We start from the raw sequence: 21,904 nt of genomic DNA, 5'->3' as shown, positions 1-21,904 counted from the left end.
TTATAGTGTTATAACCTTAACTATTGCAGTTCAGAAGAAATGCTGTGCCTCTCTTGCATAACAGAAAACATCCTACTAGTGCTTATATGTATTTATTTCTGGAAAAAAGGTTGAGTTTTCCTAATATCAGTCCATTTTTTTAAAAAAACGTCAGTCCTCAGGTTTATCTGTATCATACCAGTGGTCACCATCAAGCAACTTATTAAAAAAGGAAATCAGTGATAAAAATTTTAAAAAGACCATTTCTAATCCTCCAGGCAGCTTGGGTGCATCATTAGTTTAATCAGATACTTTAAACCTAGTTGTATAAAACTCTGTGGCGTTCTTTGTAGAAATAAGAAAAGCATCTTGTAGCATGATGTGAAGAGGTCTGAATTATGTAAATACACAGTATAAAAACATGAGAGCATAATAAAGACCCTGCTGGATGAAACCAGTGGTCCATCTAGTCCTTTCTCACACAGTGGCCAACCAGTTTCTCTGGAGGGCCAACAACAGGGCATAGAGGCCAAAGCCTTCCCATTATGTTGCCTCCTGGTGACAGGAGTTGGTGACAATTATAGTTAATTGGCTAAGAAACCAGCAGTTGGAAGTAAGTGGTATCATCCTCCACCACCTGGAAGAAATCATGTTCAGGGAAGACAGAGAGAAAAATAAGGCAGCCTAAAACATCAATTATATATTTGTTATTAAGTATATGGAACATCACCAAAACGACTTGACAGCACATAACATACAACATTGTCCGTGTCTGACATTTGCTGTACTGTTGAAACAGTTATCTGTGAACACTTAAAAACACTTCCCAAACCAGATTAAAGAAGGGGTGGATCCTATGGGTTTGTTCTGCTAATGGTAGGACCTTCCTCCAGCACAAGGTACCTTGGGTAACTCTATTTAGGATTTCACTGTAAGCTTCCTAGAGAACATCACCTAACTCAAGGAGTAACAGCATAGCTTCCAAGGCAAAGAGTCAAATGAAAGAATGATTAATGTTATGGTCTAAAAATATTCTCACTTTTCATGATTTTGCTGGGAAACAAATGTATTTTGCTAGTGAACAACTAAAAAAAAGGTACAAACCTACCCAGAGCATTATTAATAAGACCAATAAAATTTAATCTTTGATATTATACAGGCTAATGGATAGCATCAGAAATCTTGCCTATGATCACATTTATCATTACTAATTTGTGTGGCTGCAAGGTGGCCATATTAAGGCAAGACTTGCCAATGTTCCCACCTAACTTTAATGATAGTTTTAAAAAAGAGTACAGGAACCCTGCCAAGTGAAAAGCATTCATGTTTCAAAATTCTTCAGCTCATGTTCTGCTCATTAATTAGAATCAAGGAGCCAATTGGCAAGCTGTTTGAATGAATTGGGATGCATCTGTTTGCACCCTTGCACTGCTTTCTTTTAGAATTAGATGGCTTTCTCACATCAGCAGTTTCCCCCTCCTCATATGTCACCACCACCACCATTTTTATAGGACACACAAAAAGCAAAAAAGATTGTTTGAGGTTTGTGAATTGAGATGTGTGCTACTTGGGTATTTCATTATTACTTGGGTGTCTGCCCATGAACTAAGCTATAACTTTTGAGCAGTTCTTCCAATCATTTCTTGCATAGATGCTGCTGTTATATTGTAGCTGATATTATAATGCCCCTGTATAGATCTGTAATGTAGCCTCGTTTGGAATCTGTATGCAGTTCTGGTCACCATATCTCAAAAAGGACATTGCAGACTTGGAAAAAGTACAGGAAGAGGGCAACCAAGATGATGAAGGGGTTGGAGCACCTTCCTTATGAGAAAAGACTGAAGACTCTGGGATCTTTCAGTTTAGAAAAGAGATGACTAAGGGGTGGGGGACTTGATACAGGTTTATATAATTATGCACAGGGTAGAGCGAGTCAGAGGGAATGGGATGAGGTTAAGCAGATACATATAGGTAAACAAATCTGATGGGGGGACAATAGCAAATTAATATAGTGAAAAATGCTACAATTGCACATCTTGAAGAATACACTTTTCCAAGGTATGTTGCATTATCTTACATAACTGGATAAGTATACTTTCATCAGCTCTGAAAATCAAGAGCTAAAATTATTCACCCTGCCTGACCCAGCGATCTTTTGAAGCTAATGCTCTCCAGTGCGGATCTATTCTAGAGCTTTGCCATCACCATTTACTCTGATGAAAAGGATGGTTGCAGGTATGCCAAGGAATGTATTGAAGTGCATATAGACAGATTCATCGTCACTCCAAGTGTGCAGCACATTTGGGCCGATGTGTTTTTACAGGATTTTTATAAAACATGAACAATATAAACTGTGGTGCTTGGAATACATGATTTTGGGAGGTGGTTGTTTGGCAACTTTGCTACATTTTCTGTTAACTGTTGCAAACAACTAAGAGCTCTGGTTTCTCAAGGATTTTGGCTTTTAAAAATTCTTATTTAGTACATCATGTAGATGAATAAAAGAATGTATTTTGTAATAGCAAATTAAGAATAATTATATTAAATGTGCTTAGGGAATATGACACTTCTCAAGATCTTCAGGACAATAAATGTCTCTTCTGTCTGCATGGTTTTCTAAACACTTTTTGAAGGGCCCAGAGTGTTCAACACTTGAGGTTTTGTCACACTTGACAAGCTGTAAGGTTTGATGAAAATTCTCTATCATGTGGCAATAGTTATTTATGTCTAGTTGATGTTATTTTAACAACAGAGCAAAAAGTTCTAATTTGTATAAAATGCAAATGTGATGTTCATGGTGAGTTCTCATGGAGAAACATATCCATGATAAAAATATGGTCCCCAGGGAAAGGGAACCACTAGGAATCCTTTTGAGAGCTGTGGTATAGATGTGGGACTATGATAGGACTGTGGTAAAAGTTCTCCTCTTTCAAGTTTGGGGTTGAAAAATGCTGGTGTTGGAGAATGGGGCAGAAATTCTTCCCGTCTCCTTAATTATAAGAATGTTTACTTTTATTTGATTAATGGTTTCCCATACTGCTTTTGAACTTCTTTTGCTTTTAATTACAATACTATCTCCTTCCCACCTCCATTAATCACATGGACAATCTCAGCCATTTGAACATCATGTTGCAAATGGGATGATATCACCATGCTATATAGCTAATCAGGATTATCTGGACCCATTTCAATCTGGATTTGGGCTTTGATTTGAACAGAAATGGGCATGGTCTACTGGATCATCTTCCATCTAGTCTCTGGACAACTTCTAGCAATTAGAGAGCATCCCCCTCCCTAACAATACAGATATTGGCCATCCATTCCACAGATCCATCCATCCATCCACCTAGCACCCTTCTGTGCTAGAGCATCAGCTATTCACTTTTCCATTTCCTAGAACTGCCTGCCCATCTAGAGCTCTCTTTCAAGGGATGGCATGGCAAGGGATATATACATAAGTAGGAGGGAGCAAGGGTGTAGCCAGGATTGGCTCTGGAAAGAATATGTGGAAGAAAAAGGACAAGATAGGTAGAAACAGGGAACAAAACAGGGAACAAACAGGGAATAAAATACCATTAAAATGAAAGAAAGTATTCTTCCATGAAAATAAAATGTTCTTTTTTTCTTCTTTTGTAGTGGTGATCTGAGTGTTCCAAGCTCAAATGCTTGAAAGACTTTCCAATTAATTTGGAATCTATGCCTTCAATTCAAATACTAAAGGGTGATAATAAATCCTTTACCTTACTTCAGTCTCAGCACAAAATAAGTAAGCATCTTAAGAGAGGAAGGCTGAGGAATCCTTTAGTTTAGATCACGACAAAATAGGACATAGTAGGAAGGAAGATGCTGACAATGTCTTGTTTAGTAGTTTCAACTGAATGGAGAGCTTTCCCTCCCTGCTCCAAACCCCACCCTCCTCAGACTCCACCCCCAAAAATCTCTAGGTGTTTCCCAACCTGGAACTGGCAACTCTACCCACCACTGCCAGCCAGGGCTGAGCTGAACTGTTCTGCAACACTGGCTTTTGGGGCTTGGTTTGGCTTCCTTCTGGCTAGTTCTGGCCAGCAATGGCCCACCAAGGAAGCCGTCCACTGGGAATATTTCTGCCCCTCATAAAAATGTTATGCAATGAAGGTTCTTTTTAGTATCACTAGTCTTTTTACCACTTCCTCTTCTCATTCCAAACTCTTTTTTGAACTTTTTTTTGGGGGTGGGGGGTGGCACAATGAGCCTGATTTGGTCTGATACGATTATATTATGCATCTCCTCTTATGTAATTATGTAGATCAGTCCATGTAATTATGATGTATCTCATACTCAGGTTCATTGCTAGCACAAAATAATATGCTTTTGTATTTTGCACTAGCTGACTCACATGTAATAAGTAATTTCCTCTCTCTCTCTCCCATTTTATTTAAAACAGCTTTACAAAGTCTATGCTGCAATAGTGGTGTATACTGAATTAATTATATCTTTCTTGAACTGTTCCACAATATGATGTTCGTTAATTTTGTTCTTCTTTTGGAAATGCAGTCGAGTTAAAGAAAGGTGTTGACACACCGATCCTTTCAGGAGTATAATCATTGCCAACAATGTGCATTTTTGGTGTCTGACAAGAAAATTTGCAATTCTCCAGGACAGAAGAATGAAGAATTCTAAAGCTCTTCAGGTTTGTTAAACGTTGCATACCTTTATATCTTGCAGGATCTAGATTTCTCATCACATCCACGGGAGCCTTGTATATTATAGATGTACAGAATGAAGATGGATTGTATAATTATCGATGTATCACACGGCACAGATACACTGGAGAAACACGGCAGAGCAACAGTGCTAGACTTTTTGTATCAGGTATGAAATGACACTGAATAAGCCAGAAGAACTATCTTCTTGGGAAAACTTCCATGTATGTTTTGCTCCAGTAAGTTATTTGTATGGTGACATCTTTGGAAACACAGATCAATGTTACAGTTTCTGCAATACACATTATTTGCTGAGCAACCTCCATTAATATGCAGCACATCCAGAGGAGGGAAGGAGAGAAAAATTGTTGCAAAGGAGGAATAGTAATTTTGTTTAAAATGTTTAAAAATTATTTATTTGTGATGTTTCTATGCCATCTCTTCAGAGTCCTATTTACGGCGAATTACAATTAAAACCACATCACAATATTTGAAACAAGCCATTAAAAACAGGCTTAGGTTCCAAAGGATGAATCAATAAAAAGCTGAAAAAGCATGCTTTGTGTTTAGATAGTGTGCACACATGTTGCAGGAGGGACCTTATTCTGAAGGTGACTTTCCTGGTGTCCACAAATTTTGATTGAACTTAATAGCCAACCAGAAGTTTTGACCATAAAACTTGCCCATATCCCTCTCAGGGAGGGGTAGGATCACCTCTGACTTCATGGTGCACTTAAGAGGCACTCTGAGCACTTCTGAAGCACAACATGTTGTCAATCCCACCTCTTCCTTTTCCCCAAATCTGAACTCAGAAGGACTTTGGTTAATCTGTTTTGCACTATTCTTGACAGGCATAACTTGGAGGAGGTTGGAAAGAAGAGGGAGATTATACCAGTAGTTGCAGTATACTTTAAAGTCACCCCAAGAATCTCCAAAGTGTACTATGGAATGAACAAGCCCCAGTGCTTCTCCTTAACTTGGACCTGGGGGTGGGATATCATGTTTGAGGTTTCACCGTGCTTCTAAGGTTGGAAGTGATTCCTCCTCTCTCTGCTCCAAGCTCAGAAGGAACACTGGGGCATACACACATATCTGTATCTTTCTATATCTATCTATCTAATTTGCTGTCCAATTTAATCAGGAACAGGTAATAGAGGAAAAGGTTTCAAAGTGGTTAATCATCTGTTTTAGACGTAATATACATACTTTGTTTAATATATATTTAGCCTATCCCTCTCCAAGGAGGTAAGATTGATAATGGTAACCAGTGAGAGCCTTTGGGCAGCAGAGAGAGATATTGCTTCTGGTTTCTACCCGGAAGAGATGTCACAATGATGTAGGAATTTGCTCATTTCTATAGAAATGTGTGAGTTTATAGAGCATTGTGATGTTATTTCTGGGTACAAACTGGGAGGGACATTGCAACTCATTGCTCCCAACCTCTTGCTCCATTGGTGTGAAGAGTCCTGGTGGGGCCTGGGGGATGGAAATTTTCTTGCTTCCTCTGGGAGGACAGCAAGTCTACTGTGAGGTAAGTTAGCCACTGAGAGTCTGGCCTAGGGTGTCCCAGTGAGTTTCATGGCAGGTGAGGATTTGAAACTGGGATCTCCCAAGGCCTGTTCCCACACTCAGCTATACCACACTGATTCACACATGGTACATGCCCTGGTGACCTCTAAATTAGATTATGCAGTGCACTCTGTTTAAGGATGCCCTTAAAAATGTTCAGAAACATCAACTGGTAGACTGCTGCAGCCAGGAGTTTGACTGGAATGAGTCATGTGTGTGTGTGCGTGTGTGTGTGTGTGTGTGTGTAAAGTGCCGTCAAGTCGCAGCTGACTTATGGCGACTCCTTTTGGGGTTTTCATGGCAAGAGACTAACAGAGGTGGTTTGCCAGGGCCTTCCTCTGCACAGCAACCCTGGACTTCCTTGGTGGTCTCCCATCCAAATACTAACCAGGGCTGACCCTGCTTAGCTTCTGAGATCTGACGAGATCAGGCTAGCCTGGGCCATCCAGGTCAGGGCGGAATGAGTCATAGGGACCATATTATTCCAGTCTAGGTCTATCTTTACTGTCTCCTGATTTGTTTCTGGGCCCAATTTAAGGTGCTGGTGCTAATTTTAAAAGCCCTGTACAGGTGCTCCCACCTTCTGGCATTCCCTCAGTGATCCTTCCTTTCTGCCTGTGTCTGAATTACTGTTTTGTGGTATATATTATATATAATGGTGGCCCTAATTGGGCAGAATGATAGGGCACAAATTTGGTAAATAAATACATAAAAATAACTATATCTGTATTTCTTTCTAGACCCTGCAAATTCTGCTCCATCTATTCTGGATGGGTTTGAACACCGTAAAGCCATGGCAGGACAGCGAGTGGAGCTGCCCTGCAAAGCATCTGGACACCCAGCACCAAAGTACCGTTGGCTGAAAGACAATGTTCCTTGGGAGCCTGACAGCAGGTTCCGGCTAACGGTGACGGGCCTGCTGATAGAAAACACCCGCTCTTCAGACTCAGGCAACTATGTGTGTGAAGTCTGGAACAATTATGGTACAGCTGAGGTGATAGGCCGCTTACATATAAAACGTAAGTGCTTTAGCAAATACACAAATGTGTCACAAAGTGACACAGAATATAAGTTCTTATAGTGGACCTCCATGCAGAATGTCTGTTTTGTTTAACAGATAAAAGTGAAATATTTGGCAGCAGAGCCTTCTTAATTCATAACATACAAAATGTAAACAAAACCACTATATTATCCATGTATGAATAAAGCAAACAAAGGAGGAGGCTAAATTTGTAGAAAAATACTGTGGGCACTTCTGACACTGAGACCAATGGGAAGTCAACCATGTAATTTTTTGAATCCATTTCCTTACCACACAACTTGCATGAGTCACCATGCAAGTGGTGACACCCTGGCAACTCACTACTATTCAACAGGAGCCACTGCATGAAAGCCAGTACAGTGTACTGGTGAGAGTATCAGACTAGGACCTCAGAGCCGCAAGTTTGAATCCCTACTCTTATCACGAATGGGTGACCTTGGGCCAGTCACTCTCTGTCAGCACTCACTCTGCCTCACAAGGAGGTCAAAGTGTGATCATAAAATGGAGGTGAGGAGAATGATATAAGCTGCTTTGGGGCCCCATTGGGAAAGAAGGCAGAGTATAAAGAAGTAAATATATATAGCTAAAAATTGGGAGGGGGTAGATAAAAGGTTGGCTGGTAGGTGGGAAGGAGAAAAAGAAGCAGGAAAAGGTGAGGATATGGGGGTAGCCAGGAGGATGGGAAAAGGAAATGGTGTGGGGAAGGGGATACAGGGAGAAATGAGGTGTCCCTCTCAAGTCCTTGTGGATTCCCCGTCATGCAACTGGGCCTGGCCCTGCAGCTGGCACTCCACAACTGGGGCATCATTTTCCCAGTTAGAGGCTGCTGGGGCAAGGCAAGGATGGAAAGCGGAAGACAGGGGTGCAGATAAAGGTAGGCTGTCTGGTGGGTGGGAAGGAGAGAAGGAATCAGGGAAAGAGGAGAGGCTATAGGGGCTTTTAGGAAAGGGAAAATAGTGGGGAGGGGAAAATGAGATGCCCCCTGCAAGTCCTGCTATATGATTGTTGCATCATATTATTGACAAATAACTGTATATTGTGTGATAATATGTTCCTGTTGGACAATCAGGATATTTGGACTAGGCCCTTTTCTGTGTATTCTCACCAAGTAAGAGAAGAAGGCCTTTTACATTGTGGAGCCCCATTTATGGAATTCCTTTTCAGTTGGAATTTATTTGGTGCCTAGCCTTGCTAGTTTTAGGCTCCAGTCTAAGATGTTCCTTTCCATCCAGGCTTCTGAGATTTTGAGTATGTACTTGGACTGTTAATTATTTACCTTTATATTTGTTAGTTTGAGCAGTTTTGAACTTGCTTATTGTATAAAATAAGCCGATTATCAGTCTTACATACAGATATGTAGCATACCAACTTTCACATTGTAGGATGAAATAAGTTTTTAATTGGTCGTTGGTTGTTGAAGTACTAATACTGGCCCAGAGTGTTGCTTTACAACGTGATCATGTTTATGGCACCTGTACAAGTGTTATGGTGGGATTTTCTGCATTAAGCACATGGAAGGGAGAAACATATCTCTGATCATTTGGGACATGCTGTGTGAATGGCAAATATATGTAATGGGAAGTGCTGGGTATATGCTGAGGCCTAGAAAATGTTGAGGGGCCACTCAACACCCCTGTGTGCTATTTGCTGCTTCAAACGTCATTAGATTATGCCAACAAAGAATGAAATTCAAACAAATGTTCTTAACATGATGCCACTTGGAAAAAATGGCTGTCCATGTGGCTGCTGCTCTAAGTTCCCATGGAGAAAACCTTGTACCTGCTTTTGTTCCTGCTATCATTATACCCATCAACGTGGAGCTGAGGGTTATGATCCCTATTCACATTATCCTAAGGATCTCATGGGTAGATTTCATTTTTAAAAGTGATAGAACGATGCTGCCTGAAAGTAATAGCATTTGCCCTGAAAAACACTTCCCCTTACCTCAGATATTTTGAGGGTGGATATAATGATAATGTCAAGGGGCCAAATATCTAGGTGATTTCACAGGTTTACAGGACAAATGATACTAGGAGTTACCACTAATAGCTTCTTGTTCTAGGGCACACAAAAATCTGGAAGTGACTCTGGAGGAGGAACAAGTGTTAGCAACTTCATGATATACATATTCCCTGTGTGTCTGAGTCATTGTAATATTTACTCCTCTATTGCATTCTGAAGTTATGTTTCTTATCCATTCCTTCCTTTTTGTGTAGAGCCCCTCAAAGCCACCATCAGTCCACGGAAAGTTAAGAGCAGTGTGGGTAGTCAAGTGTCCTTGTCCTGCAGTGTGACTGGAACTGAGGACCCTGAACTCTTCTGGTACCGGAATGGTGAAATCATCAATCCTGGGAATAATGTGAGGATCATTGGGGTCAATCATGAGACCCTTATTATGGACGGCATGGCCAAAAGTGATGGTGGGGCGTACCAGTGTTTTGTACGCAAGGACAAGATGTCCGCACAAGACTATGTTCAGGTGGTGCTAGAAGGTCAGTCATTGCCTGTTGTAGGGTATGCTGTGAACTATGAAGCATTTTGTCTAAAATGTACATTATGTTCATACATAGACTAACCAACTTTTGGACATCACAGGGCTGTTGGGAGGATAAAATGGAGGAGAGGAGAACAATGTAAGCCACTGTGGGTCCCCGCTGAGGAGAATGGAGGGGTATAAATGACATAAATAAATAAATAGAGTGGGGGGATAGGGGCATCTGACCCAGGCAGAGCCTGAACAAAGAAGCAAAACTGGCCTCAAAAGCCATATGATACCTTCACAGCTGTTAAAATAATACTTACATTATATAGTAGTAGTAGAAGTAGATGAAAAGCAGAGATCTGTTCTAGGTGGAGGTGAAGTGTGAGCATGTTCATGTATTTATTTATTGTATGCCAGTTTTCCAGGGGAATCCAAGAGTTACACCCTTCTAAGCCTATGGACTGCAATTGACTTAAAAGGGTACCTCTGCACTTTTTTTTTTTACATTTTAAGCATTTAAATTTTACTTGTATTTTGTACTTGTTTTACTCTATATTATTCAGTAATGTAAACTCAATTTGTTTCATGGTCTATGTCTACAAATAAAATCATTGATTGATTTATTGACTTAAAAGAGTCCAATTATGCTTAGGACTGCATGGTCAGTGAGGACAGCAAGCTAAGTAGTGTGGCACCTTGGCAACTGGCTCTGTAGCTGCAGCCGAACACAGTAAAATTACATTGAGTTACTGTATTTTGCTGCAGGAGAGACAAGAGCATTTTATGACTCTAGCCAGCTGGTACAAATTAGGCAGCTAATGTGGGTCTTTTTCTTCTTTTTTTGCAGAAAGTCCACATGCATTCTTAACTTGACCCAGATTTTCCAGTCAGTTCTCACAGACTCAGTCCAGCAGTTTTATACCTGTAATTTCTTAGCCTGTTACATGTGAGAAGTCTTGCAAGAAGATACACATGAAGCAGAATGAGAGGGGATAAACAAAAATTGCATTTGTGCTAACAAATGCATTTTTCAAGACAAGGAGAGTGAAACCCTAGTGTTCAGCTATGTATGTTTCATCCCAGGCATCGGTTTATGGATAGATGGGATATCTGTTAAAGAAATGGCAATCATAATAAGCAACTGGCCCACTGTTCCACATAATAATCAAGTAAGGAAAGAAATCAATTTGTCTAGAGCTAATGAGGCTCTAGTGCAGGCCTGGCCTGGCCACTATTTTTAGAGTGGTCATAGAAAAAACAAAGTGATTACCTGCCTGGACCTAGTTACCTCGGCAACCATCTCCTGTGACCAAGAAAGCCTAAAGAGCATATTGATAATCTATAATGAAGTCGAGAGCGAGCAGGTTATCAGAGAACGACAGCAGGAAAAATTTTCAAAGACACTCAGGTCTCGCTGGGAAAATAATGTCTGCTTTCATCTCCAAAAAGCCTGTCACTTGAATGTAAAGGGTGGGGGAGCAAAGGTGCAGACTGAGCGGGGTTCACTGATTTATTTGTCAGGTGTCAGTTTCCATTCAGGATAAAAAGCTTGTTGCGTTTTTGTCTTCTAAGAGATGACTGTGCTAATGCACAGGAAGAGGGTGGGAAATGTTTAGGAGAGAGAGTCATTCATGAAAAGTTCTTCACTGTTTCACTTATACATTAGGATCACAACACAATGTGAGTGGGAGTGAATGGATAGATATTCAGTTGAATGCCCCTGCATTACATGTTTTAGTGTTCATTAAATGCTGAAACACAAAGGACCTCATGGATTATGCAGAGCTGGCACTGTTTCTTCCCACTGGTACCACAGTGTTACTTCCATTGGATGGTGGGTTCATCTAGAATGCCAAAAAGTGTAGCAAGATGTTTGGCTTCTGTGTACTCTTGAGATGAGCAGAAATGAGATGGGAGATGAAGCAATTTCATAGTCTTCTTGTTTGAAGGCCTGAACCTTCATAGAATGTGTGGTATTCAAAGAGGACCACTTGATATATGACACTGCTGTCATTCTGCATTTGATTTTCTGTGGCATGTGTTTTATTCCCTTTTGGAACTAGACTAGTTGTGTGTGAGTGCACACGTGTGTATATGTGTAGGGGGGAGCACATGTTCTTGTATTAAATTCATCTCCCTCCTGCAATTCACCAGTCCGCAGCCAAGGTGGCAGCCTGGAATTTGTTTTCTGTTGCCCCAGAAGGTCAGACCAGAACCAACGGGTTGAAATTAAATAAAAAGAGTTTCCGTCTAGACATTAGGAAGAATTTTCTAACAGAGTGGTTCCTCAGTGGAACAGGTTTCTTCGGGAGGTGGTAAGCGCTCCTTCCCTGGAGGTTTTTAAGCAGAGGCTAGATGGCCATCTGTCAGCAATGCTGATTCTATGACCTTAGGCATATCATTAGAGGGAGGTCATCTTGGCCAGCTTCTGGCCATGGAGTAGGGGGTCACTGGATGTGTGTGGAGGAGGTAGTTGTGAATTTCCTGCATTGTGCAGGGGTTGGACTAGATTACCCTGGTGGTCCCTTCCAACTCTATGATTCTATGATTCTAGAAATCTGCACTAGCAGATTTACATATCATTACTCCATTTACATATCAGATGTCTTGTAGACATCTTTTTGTTGGGCTGTAATCTGTAATTTTTGTAGACTCACATTCAAATACCAGTTTGTAAAATCAGATAGAAATGTTATAAGGTAAGAAAATGGCCTAAATTCGATCCCAACGGAAGTCAGATTCAGGTAGCCCGCTCAAGGTTGACTCATCCTTCCATCCTTCCGAGGTCACCCAGCTTCTGACCCAGAGGATCAACTGGATCTTATCCTCTGAGTACCCAGCTTGCTGGGGGTAAAGTGTAGATGACTGGGGAAGGCAATAGCAAACCCATAAACATAGTCTGCCTAGTAAACGTCGGGATGTGACATCACCCCATGGGTCAGTAATGACCCACTGCTTGCATAGGGGACTATTTCTCCTCTCCAGAGAAATATACATTCCCCTCAAACAGTGCCTAGCATTTTGCAAGACATGGATTAGAAGATGTGAACATATGTGCTACTCTTCCTATGTTACATTATCATCCTGTGTCTTCCAAAAGTACCTTGGAAGGGAAATTATCACCCATATCTTAGAGCCAAACTAAAGGTGACAACGGCAGCAGGTCCATCCCATGGCCATTGATGCCATCTTAGAAGCAGTTTACAGTTTTTAAAAAATTGCTGCAAGGCCCTGAGCCAGATCAAGCACATGGCACAGTGGCACCAGAAGCTCTTGTTCCCCTCCCTGCACCTTTTCAAGTTCCAAAATGGTGATGGGGGCTGTTTCTGCACCTGAAAAGCATGGGACGGAACAGGAGCTCCTGGGGCCACTGCACTGGACATCTGATCTGGATCAGGGCTTTGCATAGGGTTGCTCACTCTGGGTTGGGAAATACCTAGAGATTTTGGGGTGGATCCTGGAGAGGGATGGGTTTGGGGAGAAACAGGACCTTTGTGGGGGATAATGCCATAGAGTCCACCCTCCAAAGCAGCCATTTTCTCCAAGGTAATTTATCACTGTCGCCTGGAGATTGCTTTGAATTGTGGGAGATCTCCAGGTCCCACCTGGGGGTTATCAACCCTAGTCTTGCAGCAATTTTTAAAGAACAACAACTGCTTCTAAAATGGTGTCAGTGGCCATGGAATGAACTCCTTGCTGTTACATGTTTAGTTTGGCTCTTAGTGCTTCTTAAGCATACCAATATACTTGCACGGGATGCATGTACTTTTGGCTGTATTATTTGCATGTTAATATTAATAGCAACTCAGCATATATAAGAGACACCTGACTTTCCTCTGTCCCAGCCATGAACTCTGAAGGAGGATGGGATATTAATTGATGGGTGGAAAATGATCATAGGATATTATATGTGCATGGATGGTGACAAAGTGTATGTTTAAATGTGTTGATAATGGGGCTCAGCACGTCTGCAAAAACCTTGCATCTGAGGTGATCTGCTATGTTCTTATTTTGCCATATATACCTTTGACTAGTCAAACATTCATATTGCCCTCCCCTCCCCATCAGCCCATCTAATTTTACCATGCAAAATACCACGAGAGAACCTAGCAGGATATTTTTTATGGGCCAAATTGGCTGTGGAAAGTAAGGATCAGCATTTCAGCTGAGGAATTTGGGGTGGGGTGGGGGTTGACTGTAGGAGATAACTGGAATTAGTGAAACTGAGAAACAGTGTCACAAAGGAGTATAGAAAGACTTATTAGGAAGCAAAGGTCAGTGTAATGTGACTTCTTGCTTTTTGATTAAAGTATTATTTCACATTTTTAAAAGATACATTGAGACCCTGAAACTGGCATTTCATTTTTTTTAAATCAGTTCTTTCTTGAGGCATGAGCGCTTGAGAGGTGCCCCCCTAATGCTTGGCTCATATATTTCTCCAACATACATATTGTTTACTTTTTTCCCTTCTACAGATGGAACTCCCAAAATAATTTCTGCCTTCAGTGAGAAGGTGGTAAGTCCAGGAGAGGGTGTTTCCTTGATGTGCATTGTGAAAGGAACTCCTCTTCCCACAATCACATGGACATTAGATGAAGATCCCATCCTTAAAGATGGCTCCCACCGGATCAGCCAGATCATCACCTCTGAGGGAAATGTGGTCAGCTATCTGAATATCTCCAACACTCAGGTCCGCGATGGTGGGGTCTATCGTTGTACTGCCAACAACTCTGCTGGAGTCGTCCTGTACCAGGCTCGAATAAACGTAAGAGGTGCTTGTCAAATCAGCTCCTCCAAAAAACAAACAAACAACAACCTCATTGTAGTAAAGACTAGGTTTACTGCATGCTATGAGCTTTACCGTGGAATGCTAAGAATTATGCCATTTTATGCTCCATTTTCTTCTAGTCGCATGTAGGAACTATGTTATATCACTCAGCATATTATGTAGCTATACTAATCAATTCAGCTATTTTTTCTAAAATATATACAGAAGTTTTATTTTGCTTGCATGTCTCTTTTTTCCCATTGGAGTTCCTCCATCCATTGCAGTTCCCCATGTCTAAGATAGAGTTACAGTTTGGCACAATACTCATCCTCATGGTGTGTGTGTGTGTGTGTGTGTGTGTGTGTGTGTGTATAAATATATATATAATATGAATATATATATATTCAAAGTAATATATATATATTTATATATATATATATATATATATATATATATATATATATATATATATATATATATATATATATATATAAAATTCAAAGTAAACATTAACTTGCTCAATGATTTCATAAGTACTAGACTACTGATTCAGCCTGGGGTTCCCCCTCCCCCCAATATCAGACATTAATTAAATCTTCACCAGCCTTTAATTTGTAATTCAGCACAGATTTTTATCACCCAAGTGTTCCAGTGATGCAAGTGCACAGCAGAGCAGTTAATTAGAGTGGCTGCTGTAGGGCTAGAGAACAACTTAAAAGCACAAAACGATTAGAAAGACCTCTTAAAGTAGCTCTTTGAAGTAAAAAACTGTCACAGACTGTAATTTCTAATAGCAAAAAGATTTGTACATTTAAAAGAAATTCATATTTCCTTAACTAAATACACACAAATTATTTTCAAGAGTTTTGTTTTACCTTTACAGGGCCAGCCAGCATTCGACCAATGAAAAATATTACAGCAATAGCCGGGCGGGACACCTTAATTCATTGTCGTGTCATTGGCTACCCGTATTACTCCATCAAGTGGTACAAGAATTCTAATCTTCTTCCTTTTAACCATCGTCAAGTAGCATTCGAAAACAATGGAACGTTGAAGCTCTCAGATGTCCAGAAGGAAGTGGATGAGGGTGAATATACATGCAATGTTCTTGTTCAACCCCAGCTATCCACCAGCCAGAGTGTACATGTGACTGTAAAAGGTAATGCACACATAGAAAATAATGCTTCTAAAAGTGGAAGTCAGAAATCAGAGAGCTACAGCCCTATTTCCTAGATAGGTGACTGTTCCCAGGAACACACATTCCTTAGGAAATGTACTGTGAATTGGCATGTCCCCAGATTTGGCAGTGATTTCCCAACAATGATTCCTGTTTATGACGACTTTAAGAAGCATGTTATGATCACATACATTTTTCTGAGAAGTTGCTGTTGTATATGGGAACTTGGCAATGGCAGATCAAGTATTATTTATTTATTTGCTTCATTTATACCAGGGGTGGGGACCATCAGGCCCGGGGGCCATTTAAGACTCCCAAAGTCGTTTGGTCTGGCCCTTCGTGGGTCCTGGCAGATCTCTAGCTCAGAAGGATCTAAGACTGGCGATCCGCCCTCTCCCGTGGTCAGGAATAGCCTCTATTCAAGGCAGATGTGAGTTTGTTTTGCTGAGAAAAGGAACCAGCTGGTGCAACAGACCATCCTGTGCCACCAGGCGGGCGAGTGCACCACCGGTTGGATGCCTGCCTGCTTGCCCACGCCGGGGGGGGGGTGTTTCATCTGGGGCAGCTGCCTGCTTGGAGCTTGGTCGGCTAATGTTTAAGTTGATAATTTTGTATGGCCCGCGAATGATGTTATGAATATCCAAATGGCCCTTGGCAGAAAAAAGGTTCCCCACTCCTGTTTTATACCCTGCCTTTCTCGCTACTGGGACCCAAAGTGTCTTACATCATTTCCACTCTTCCATTTCATTGTTTTGGGTATAAGCATAACTGAGGATAGATCAAGCAACTTTGCATGGAGCCCTTTGGACCTACTCAACTGGCTTTAAAGATTCTGAGCTTTGAAATAATCGCAAAAGCTTTACATTCCAATACAGAACCAGTAATGTTGAGTTGTTTGATGTGAAATTCATGCTGTTACTTATACATTGAGCACTAGTAACTATCCTATTATCTTAATCTGCACCTTTAAACATTTCAGTTTTTCTGCAGAGTGCCCTAAATCATTGACATCAAAGAGAAAGAATTAAGCATTGCTTAGGAAATGTCTGATCCTTTGTTTTGTTAGGAGCTAGCACCTTAGTATTAGAAGCCTGTCTATCACTTATCCCAAATTAAATTGTGTCAACAATTGGCTAATTGGTATCTTTCCTCCCAATGATTTTAAAGAAAATTAACACATTCAAAATTCTTCAAATATGCCTTTGCTCTAACTTCTTTTTTCTCCTTATGTTTCAGTTCCACCTTTTATCCAGCCTTTTGAGAGTCAAAGGTTCTCCATTGGACAGAGAGTCTTCATACCATGCGTTGTGGTCTCAGGAGATTTGCCAATCACAATCACTTGGCAGAAGGATGGCAGGCCAATCCCAGCCAGCCTTGGGGTAACCATTGACAACATTGACTTCACCAGCTCCTTAAGGATTTCTAATCTTTCCCTCATGCACAACGGGAATTATACCTGTATAGCTCGAAATGATGCAGCAGCCGTGGAGCACCAAAGCCAATTAATTGTAAGAGGTAAGTAGATGTAATTAGTCCACATGGCATCAATTAGATAGAAGTCAACAACATTTTTTAATAACATCTGTTTGATGGGAGGTAGAAATTATTGGAATGTACGATAATATTTTGTCTGTCAGAGAGCACACAAATTAATAATAAAAAATGCACATTCACAAAGGTGGCTGAGTATGTTGCATCAAGAAATGTTTTCATAAAAAAAGAAAAAAAAAGAAATGTTTTCATGTGCAGCTGGAAGACACAGGATTTAACATACAGAAAACATGTTGAAGTACTATTCTTTAGGTGCAAAGGAAGTTTAAAAGCTGTAAGCTTATTTTTCATAGTATTTTAGTTTTGAGTCTGTCAGTTTTTAATGTAGAAGAATAAGAAAATTATGCTAGTCAGCGAACAAACTTTGTTGCTTTCATTACAAAGGAATGGTTCTGTCTTATCTTGTGTGTTAGAAATATTAGAGGTTGAGTTTGCATCAGATCTTGATGCTGGTGGGTGTTACGTGCTATGGGGACAGCACTGACTTTTTTGTTTAAGGGAATTCATCATCAACCTAAAGGAATATGGAAACTATCCATCTTTGAGATCACCATCCACCTGTTATACAGTTTCAGAGTTATCTGACCAGAATAGTGTTTCAGTCACATCATATACATCACATATCCACAGTATATCACCAAAAAGAAAGAGAAAATCCAACCATCCAGGAACCACCATAGATAGGTTTGTGATAAAAACCAGCAGATTAGAAAATGAGTTAATTGATGAAAAAATTGCCCGTTTTGTTTATGCAACAAACTCTTCTTTCATCTGCGTGGCTTCTATGCAGTCCCACATTGGGACTGCACAGGCCAGCCATGGATAAGATTTGTCAGCTTCTAGCAAAATCGAAAGTGAGAGTGCTCTCCTCCCCTCGGGGCATGCAGCCTTCCCGCCCAAACAGTCACATGACCCAGGGGGAGGGAGCACTCTCCCCTCCAGTTCTCTTTCTGCCACCACGGAGAGAGAACATGTTTAGCTTCTGCTCTAGCAATGGAGTCTAAAAAGGCTCCTCTTTTCAAAAACTGTTGTACATGCTGTACGAAAATGGCGAAGACAGACACTCATCAAGATTGTCTTCTTTGTCTGGGAGAAGGTCATATTTCTTCCACTTGCAAAAGCTGTGCCAAGCTCACGACAAAGGCCTTGAAAGGTCGCTCTTCTCATCTACTGTCTCACCTCTACAAGGAGTCTCTTCGCCAGGACCCAGAAGCAGGCCCGTCCAAACGTTCCCAGGATCCTGAAGCCCAGGTAGTTGAACCAGGGCCCTCCACAAAAAATCCTCGCCAGGGTGCGGGAGGGACGTCCAAACGGGACAAGTCTACCAAGGCTCCTATCTCGCAAGTTATTAAACCAGCTAAGTTCATCGCCCCAGGGTCACAAGATAGCCACGGCCACAGTTCTTCTTGGTGCCAGTCTCGTTCAAGGTTGCCTCAATGGCGATCAGCCTCGCGTTCCGCTCAGTACCGATCCCTGGCTAAGTCGCCTCATCCTTTGGCGTCTTTTGCCTCTGACATCGCTGGACAGCAGCCGATCACTACCAAGGATTCGCCTCCTCATTCCCTGGCTACCCCCTCGGCTCCTATCCCGAGCAGGGCCCAGGAAGAGAAAGAGCTCTTCAGCCAGCACCTCCTTCATCTGTACAAGGATGTGTCTTTACCGCCGGAGAAATCCCCTTCGAATCTCGGTACCGAGACTGGATATGCATCTGCGGTCACAGTGGCCAAAGATGGCGGTGATACTACGCAGCCCTCTGGTGAAACTCGCCAAGGCTCTCAACATACTTCGACCGCTAAGAGTCCTGCGGTATCGAATCAGGGGTAAACTCAGCACCAGCTCGACCCCGACCGAGACTCTCGATCCTGCATCCTCTCGTTCACGCCAACGCCAATCTTCTTTCCATTGACGTCGATCCAGTTCCCACCACCTGTCCGTCCACCAAAGTCAATCTCAATCCCATCACCTGTCCGTCCATCGCAGTCGATCCAGATCCCATCGCCCGTCCGTTCATCGCAGTTGATCCACATCCCACCGCCTGTCCGTCCATCGAAGTTGGAGTCGATCCACATCCCACTGCCCGTCTGTCCATCGGGGTCGATCTTACCACTCCCGAAGCCCGGTTAGCCATAGGTGCCGACACTCTTCTCAGAGCCGATCCGCCTCTCGATGCCGTTCCTACTCTCGGCATCAATCTACTCCACCTCAGCGCCAACATTCTCGGCACCGACACTCTATTACGCCCTCATTGTACTCGGAGTTGATATCAGGCCATCGCCGCAGCTGACGGTCATGTAGCCGCTCGTCTTCGAAGAGATCTCGTAGACGCCGGCACGACCATCGGGACACCCGATCACCATCTCACCGTTGAGACCGTCATTCATCAAGCTATGACTCTCAACACCGTCTGTCTCGACATCGTGAGAAAACCCGATGCCTTGGCACTCCTCGAGAGCAAGAACAACCAAGGCAAGAGTCACATTGTGAAGTCAATGTCAAGAGACATTGTTCATTCAGAGTCTGATGCGGCTATGTCCCAGGACTTGGATGGGGAATCCCACACATCATTGGCCTCACCTGAGGACACTGTGGAGGACACTGAACCAGTTTCCCCTAACGTCCGTATGTACGCGGAACAAATCCGCATGGCAAAAGCCCTCAATATTGATTTTAGACCCGATGACTCCGGTCCCATTGATCCTATTATGGACATCCTTCATTGCTCCGATGCCGGGCCTGTGGCCCTTCCCATGATAAAGAGCATCTTAGAGGTGGCTCATACTAATTGGGCCAAACCCGCTTCAGTCCCCTCCTCCTCTAAAAGGGTGGAGAATCTCTACAAGATTCGTAAAGAAGATGGAGAGTTCTTATAACAACACCCCCCCAACTCCGTAGTGGTCGAGGCGTTGCCCGGTCTGGGCAAATACAGGTCTGGGGCACACTCTTCCTCTCAGGATAGGGAGGGACGAAAGCTTGATGCACTGGCCAGGAAGGTCTATATGTCAAGCGCAGTCGGCCTTCGCATATCCAATTTCCTGGCCTTTATGGCCAGGTATCAATATGCCCTTTGGGATCAAATCTTCCCACAAATTTCTGTACTACCAGAAAACCAACGGCCTTCAGCCAAGGCCATACAAAATGTGGGCATGTCCCTAGCTAGACAGCAACTCACGGCAGCACGCCATCTTGCAGATTCAACTAGTAAGTCCATTGCTTCCGCCACAGTCATTAGAAGGCATGCATGGCTCAGACAGTCCGCCCTACCATATGACACTAGGTCATGGATCGAGGATTTGCCCTTCGAGGGACACCTTCCTCGACCGCCTCAAGAAAAACAAAACAAATGCTATGTCCCTGGGTATTACACCTCATGTACCTGTCTTTAAGCACAGGTACTTTGGCCGACAAGCCAATCAGGCTTCCCGCCCCTACAGGTTCCAGTGCGCTTTCCACCAGCAAGCACACTTCCATTCCTCCTTCCCTAATGTTCAGCAGGACAGAAAATTTCCAAATAGGCCTAGGCCCCGTAAGGGCCCCAGGATGTCTCCTGGCCATCCCAATAAGCCTAAACAGGCATGACTAGAGGTTCCTGTTTGCTTTACAGATCATTTGTCTGCGTTTTATCATGCTTGGTTTGCAATCACCGATGATGCTTGGGTTCTGAAAGTAATAAAGGTTGGATACTTTATAGAATTTGAAACATTGCCTCCATATCAAGCCCCGGTGTGCTCTACCTCGCCTGCCCCCGACTTACTAGTACAGGAGATACGTAACCTCCTATCCAAGGGGGCTATTTCAGAGGTTCCACCTCACGATCAGGCATGCGGGTATTACTCCCGCTTCTTTCTTGTCGACAAAAGGGGGGGAAACGTCCTATACTGGATCTCCGGGAAGTCAACAAGTTTGTAAAAACCACGAAATTCTGTATGCTTTCGCTCCCTGAAGTAGTTCCCCTCTTAGACAAGCATATGTAGTTTGTGGTATTAGATCTCCGTGATGCATACTTTCACATTGCGATCCACACTGAATGTTGACACTACCTATGCTTTGAATGCAATGGAAAGTACTATGAATATGATGTTTTGCCTTTCAGTTTATCTACGGCCCCTAGGACTTTCACCAAGTGCCTATCAGTTGTAGTGGCGCACCTTGCCCGGCCTAAGGGGATGTGTCATTTCCCCCTACCTAGACGACTGGCTGGTAGTGGGCACCTCACAGCAAGGCCTGATCACACAAGTAGATCTGATCCTTTTGGTCCTTGATAGTTTGGGCCTCATGGTCAATCACACCAAATCCCGATTAGTCCCTTCACAGGTTCAAGATTTCATTGGGGCCAAACAAGCCAGGGCATTCCTCCCAAAACAAAGAGCCCGCATCATCCAGAAAATGGTATCCCAGTTCACTAGGAACAGGTTTCAGATGGCCCACAGAATACAAAAGCTGTTGGGCCTCATGGCCTCTACCACGGCTGTGGTGGAGTTCGCACGTTTAAGCTCAATGTAGACCCACAGTACAAATGTTTATCTATTCCTAGATAAGTAATAGCTTCTCTCACTTGGTGGTCACTTGACACATCCTTACAGGCATCCCATTCCACCGCCCTTCCCCTCAGGTACACCTTTTCACTGACACTTCCCTCTTAGGATGGGGAGTGCAC

At 42.5% G+C, this 21,904-nt stretch overlaps 1 protein-coding gene across 3 annotated transcripts in view; it reads left to right on the top strand.

Moving 5' to 3' along the window:
- The window catches only part of DSCAM (DS cell adhesion molecule), a 439,612-nt gene that overhangs the window by 203,280 nt on the left and 214,428 nt on the right, over nucleotides 1-21,904 (top strand). For 2 of the 3 annotated variants that reach the window (XM_056858130.1, XM_056858129.1), the window contains exons 3-8: nucleotides 4,684-4,830; nucleotides 6,971-7,249; nucleotides 9,489-9,764; nucleotides 14,230-14,526; nucleotides 15,406-15,681; nucleotides 16,936-17,214. In XM_056858130.1, the coding sequence (XP_056714108.1) occupies nucleotides 4,684-4,830; nucleotides 6,971-7,249; nucleotides 9,489-9,764; nucleotides 14,230-14,526; nucleotides 15,406-15,681; nucleotides 16,936-17,214 (1,554 nt within the window). Of the gene's footprint in view, nucleotides 1-4,683; nucleotides 4,831-6,970; nucleotides 7,250-9,488; nucleotides 9,765-14,229; nucleotides 14,527-15,405; nucleotides 15,682-16,935; nucleotides 17,215-21,904 lie in introns of those variants that run through there. The other variant, XM_056858131.1, reaches the window with a different exon arrangement.

Source organism: Euleptes europaea, chromosome 12, assembly GCF_029931775.1.
Source record: "Euleptes europaea isolate rEulEur1 chromosome 12, rEulEur1.hap1, whole genome shotgun sequence".
NCBI lineage: Eukaryota > Metazoa > Chordata > Lepidosauria > Squamata > Sphaerodactylidae > Euleptes > Euleptes europaea.
Note: the sequence above shows the minus strand (reverse complement) of the source record. Positions and strands in the feature narration are given on the sequence as shown.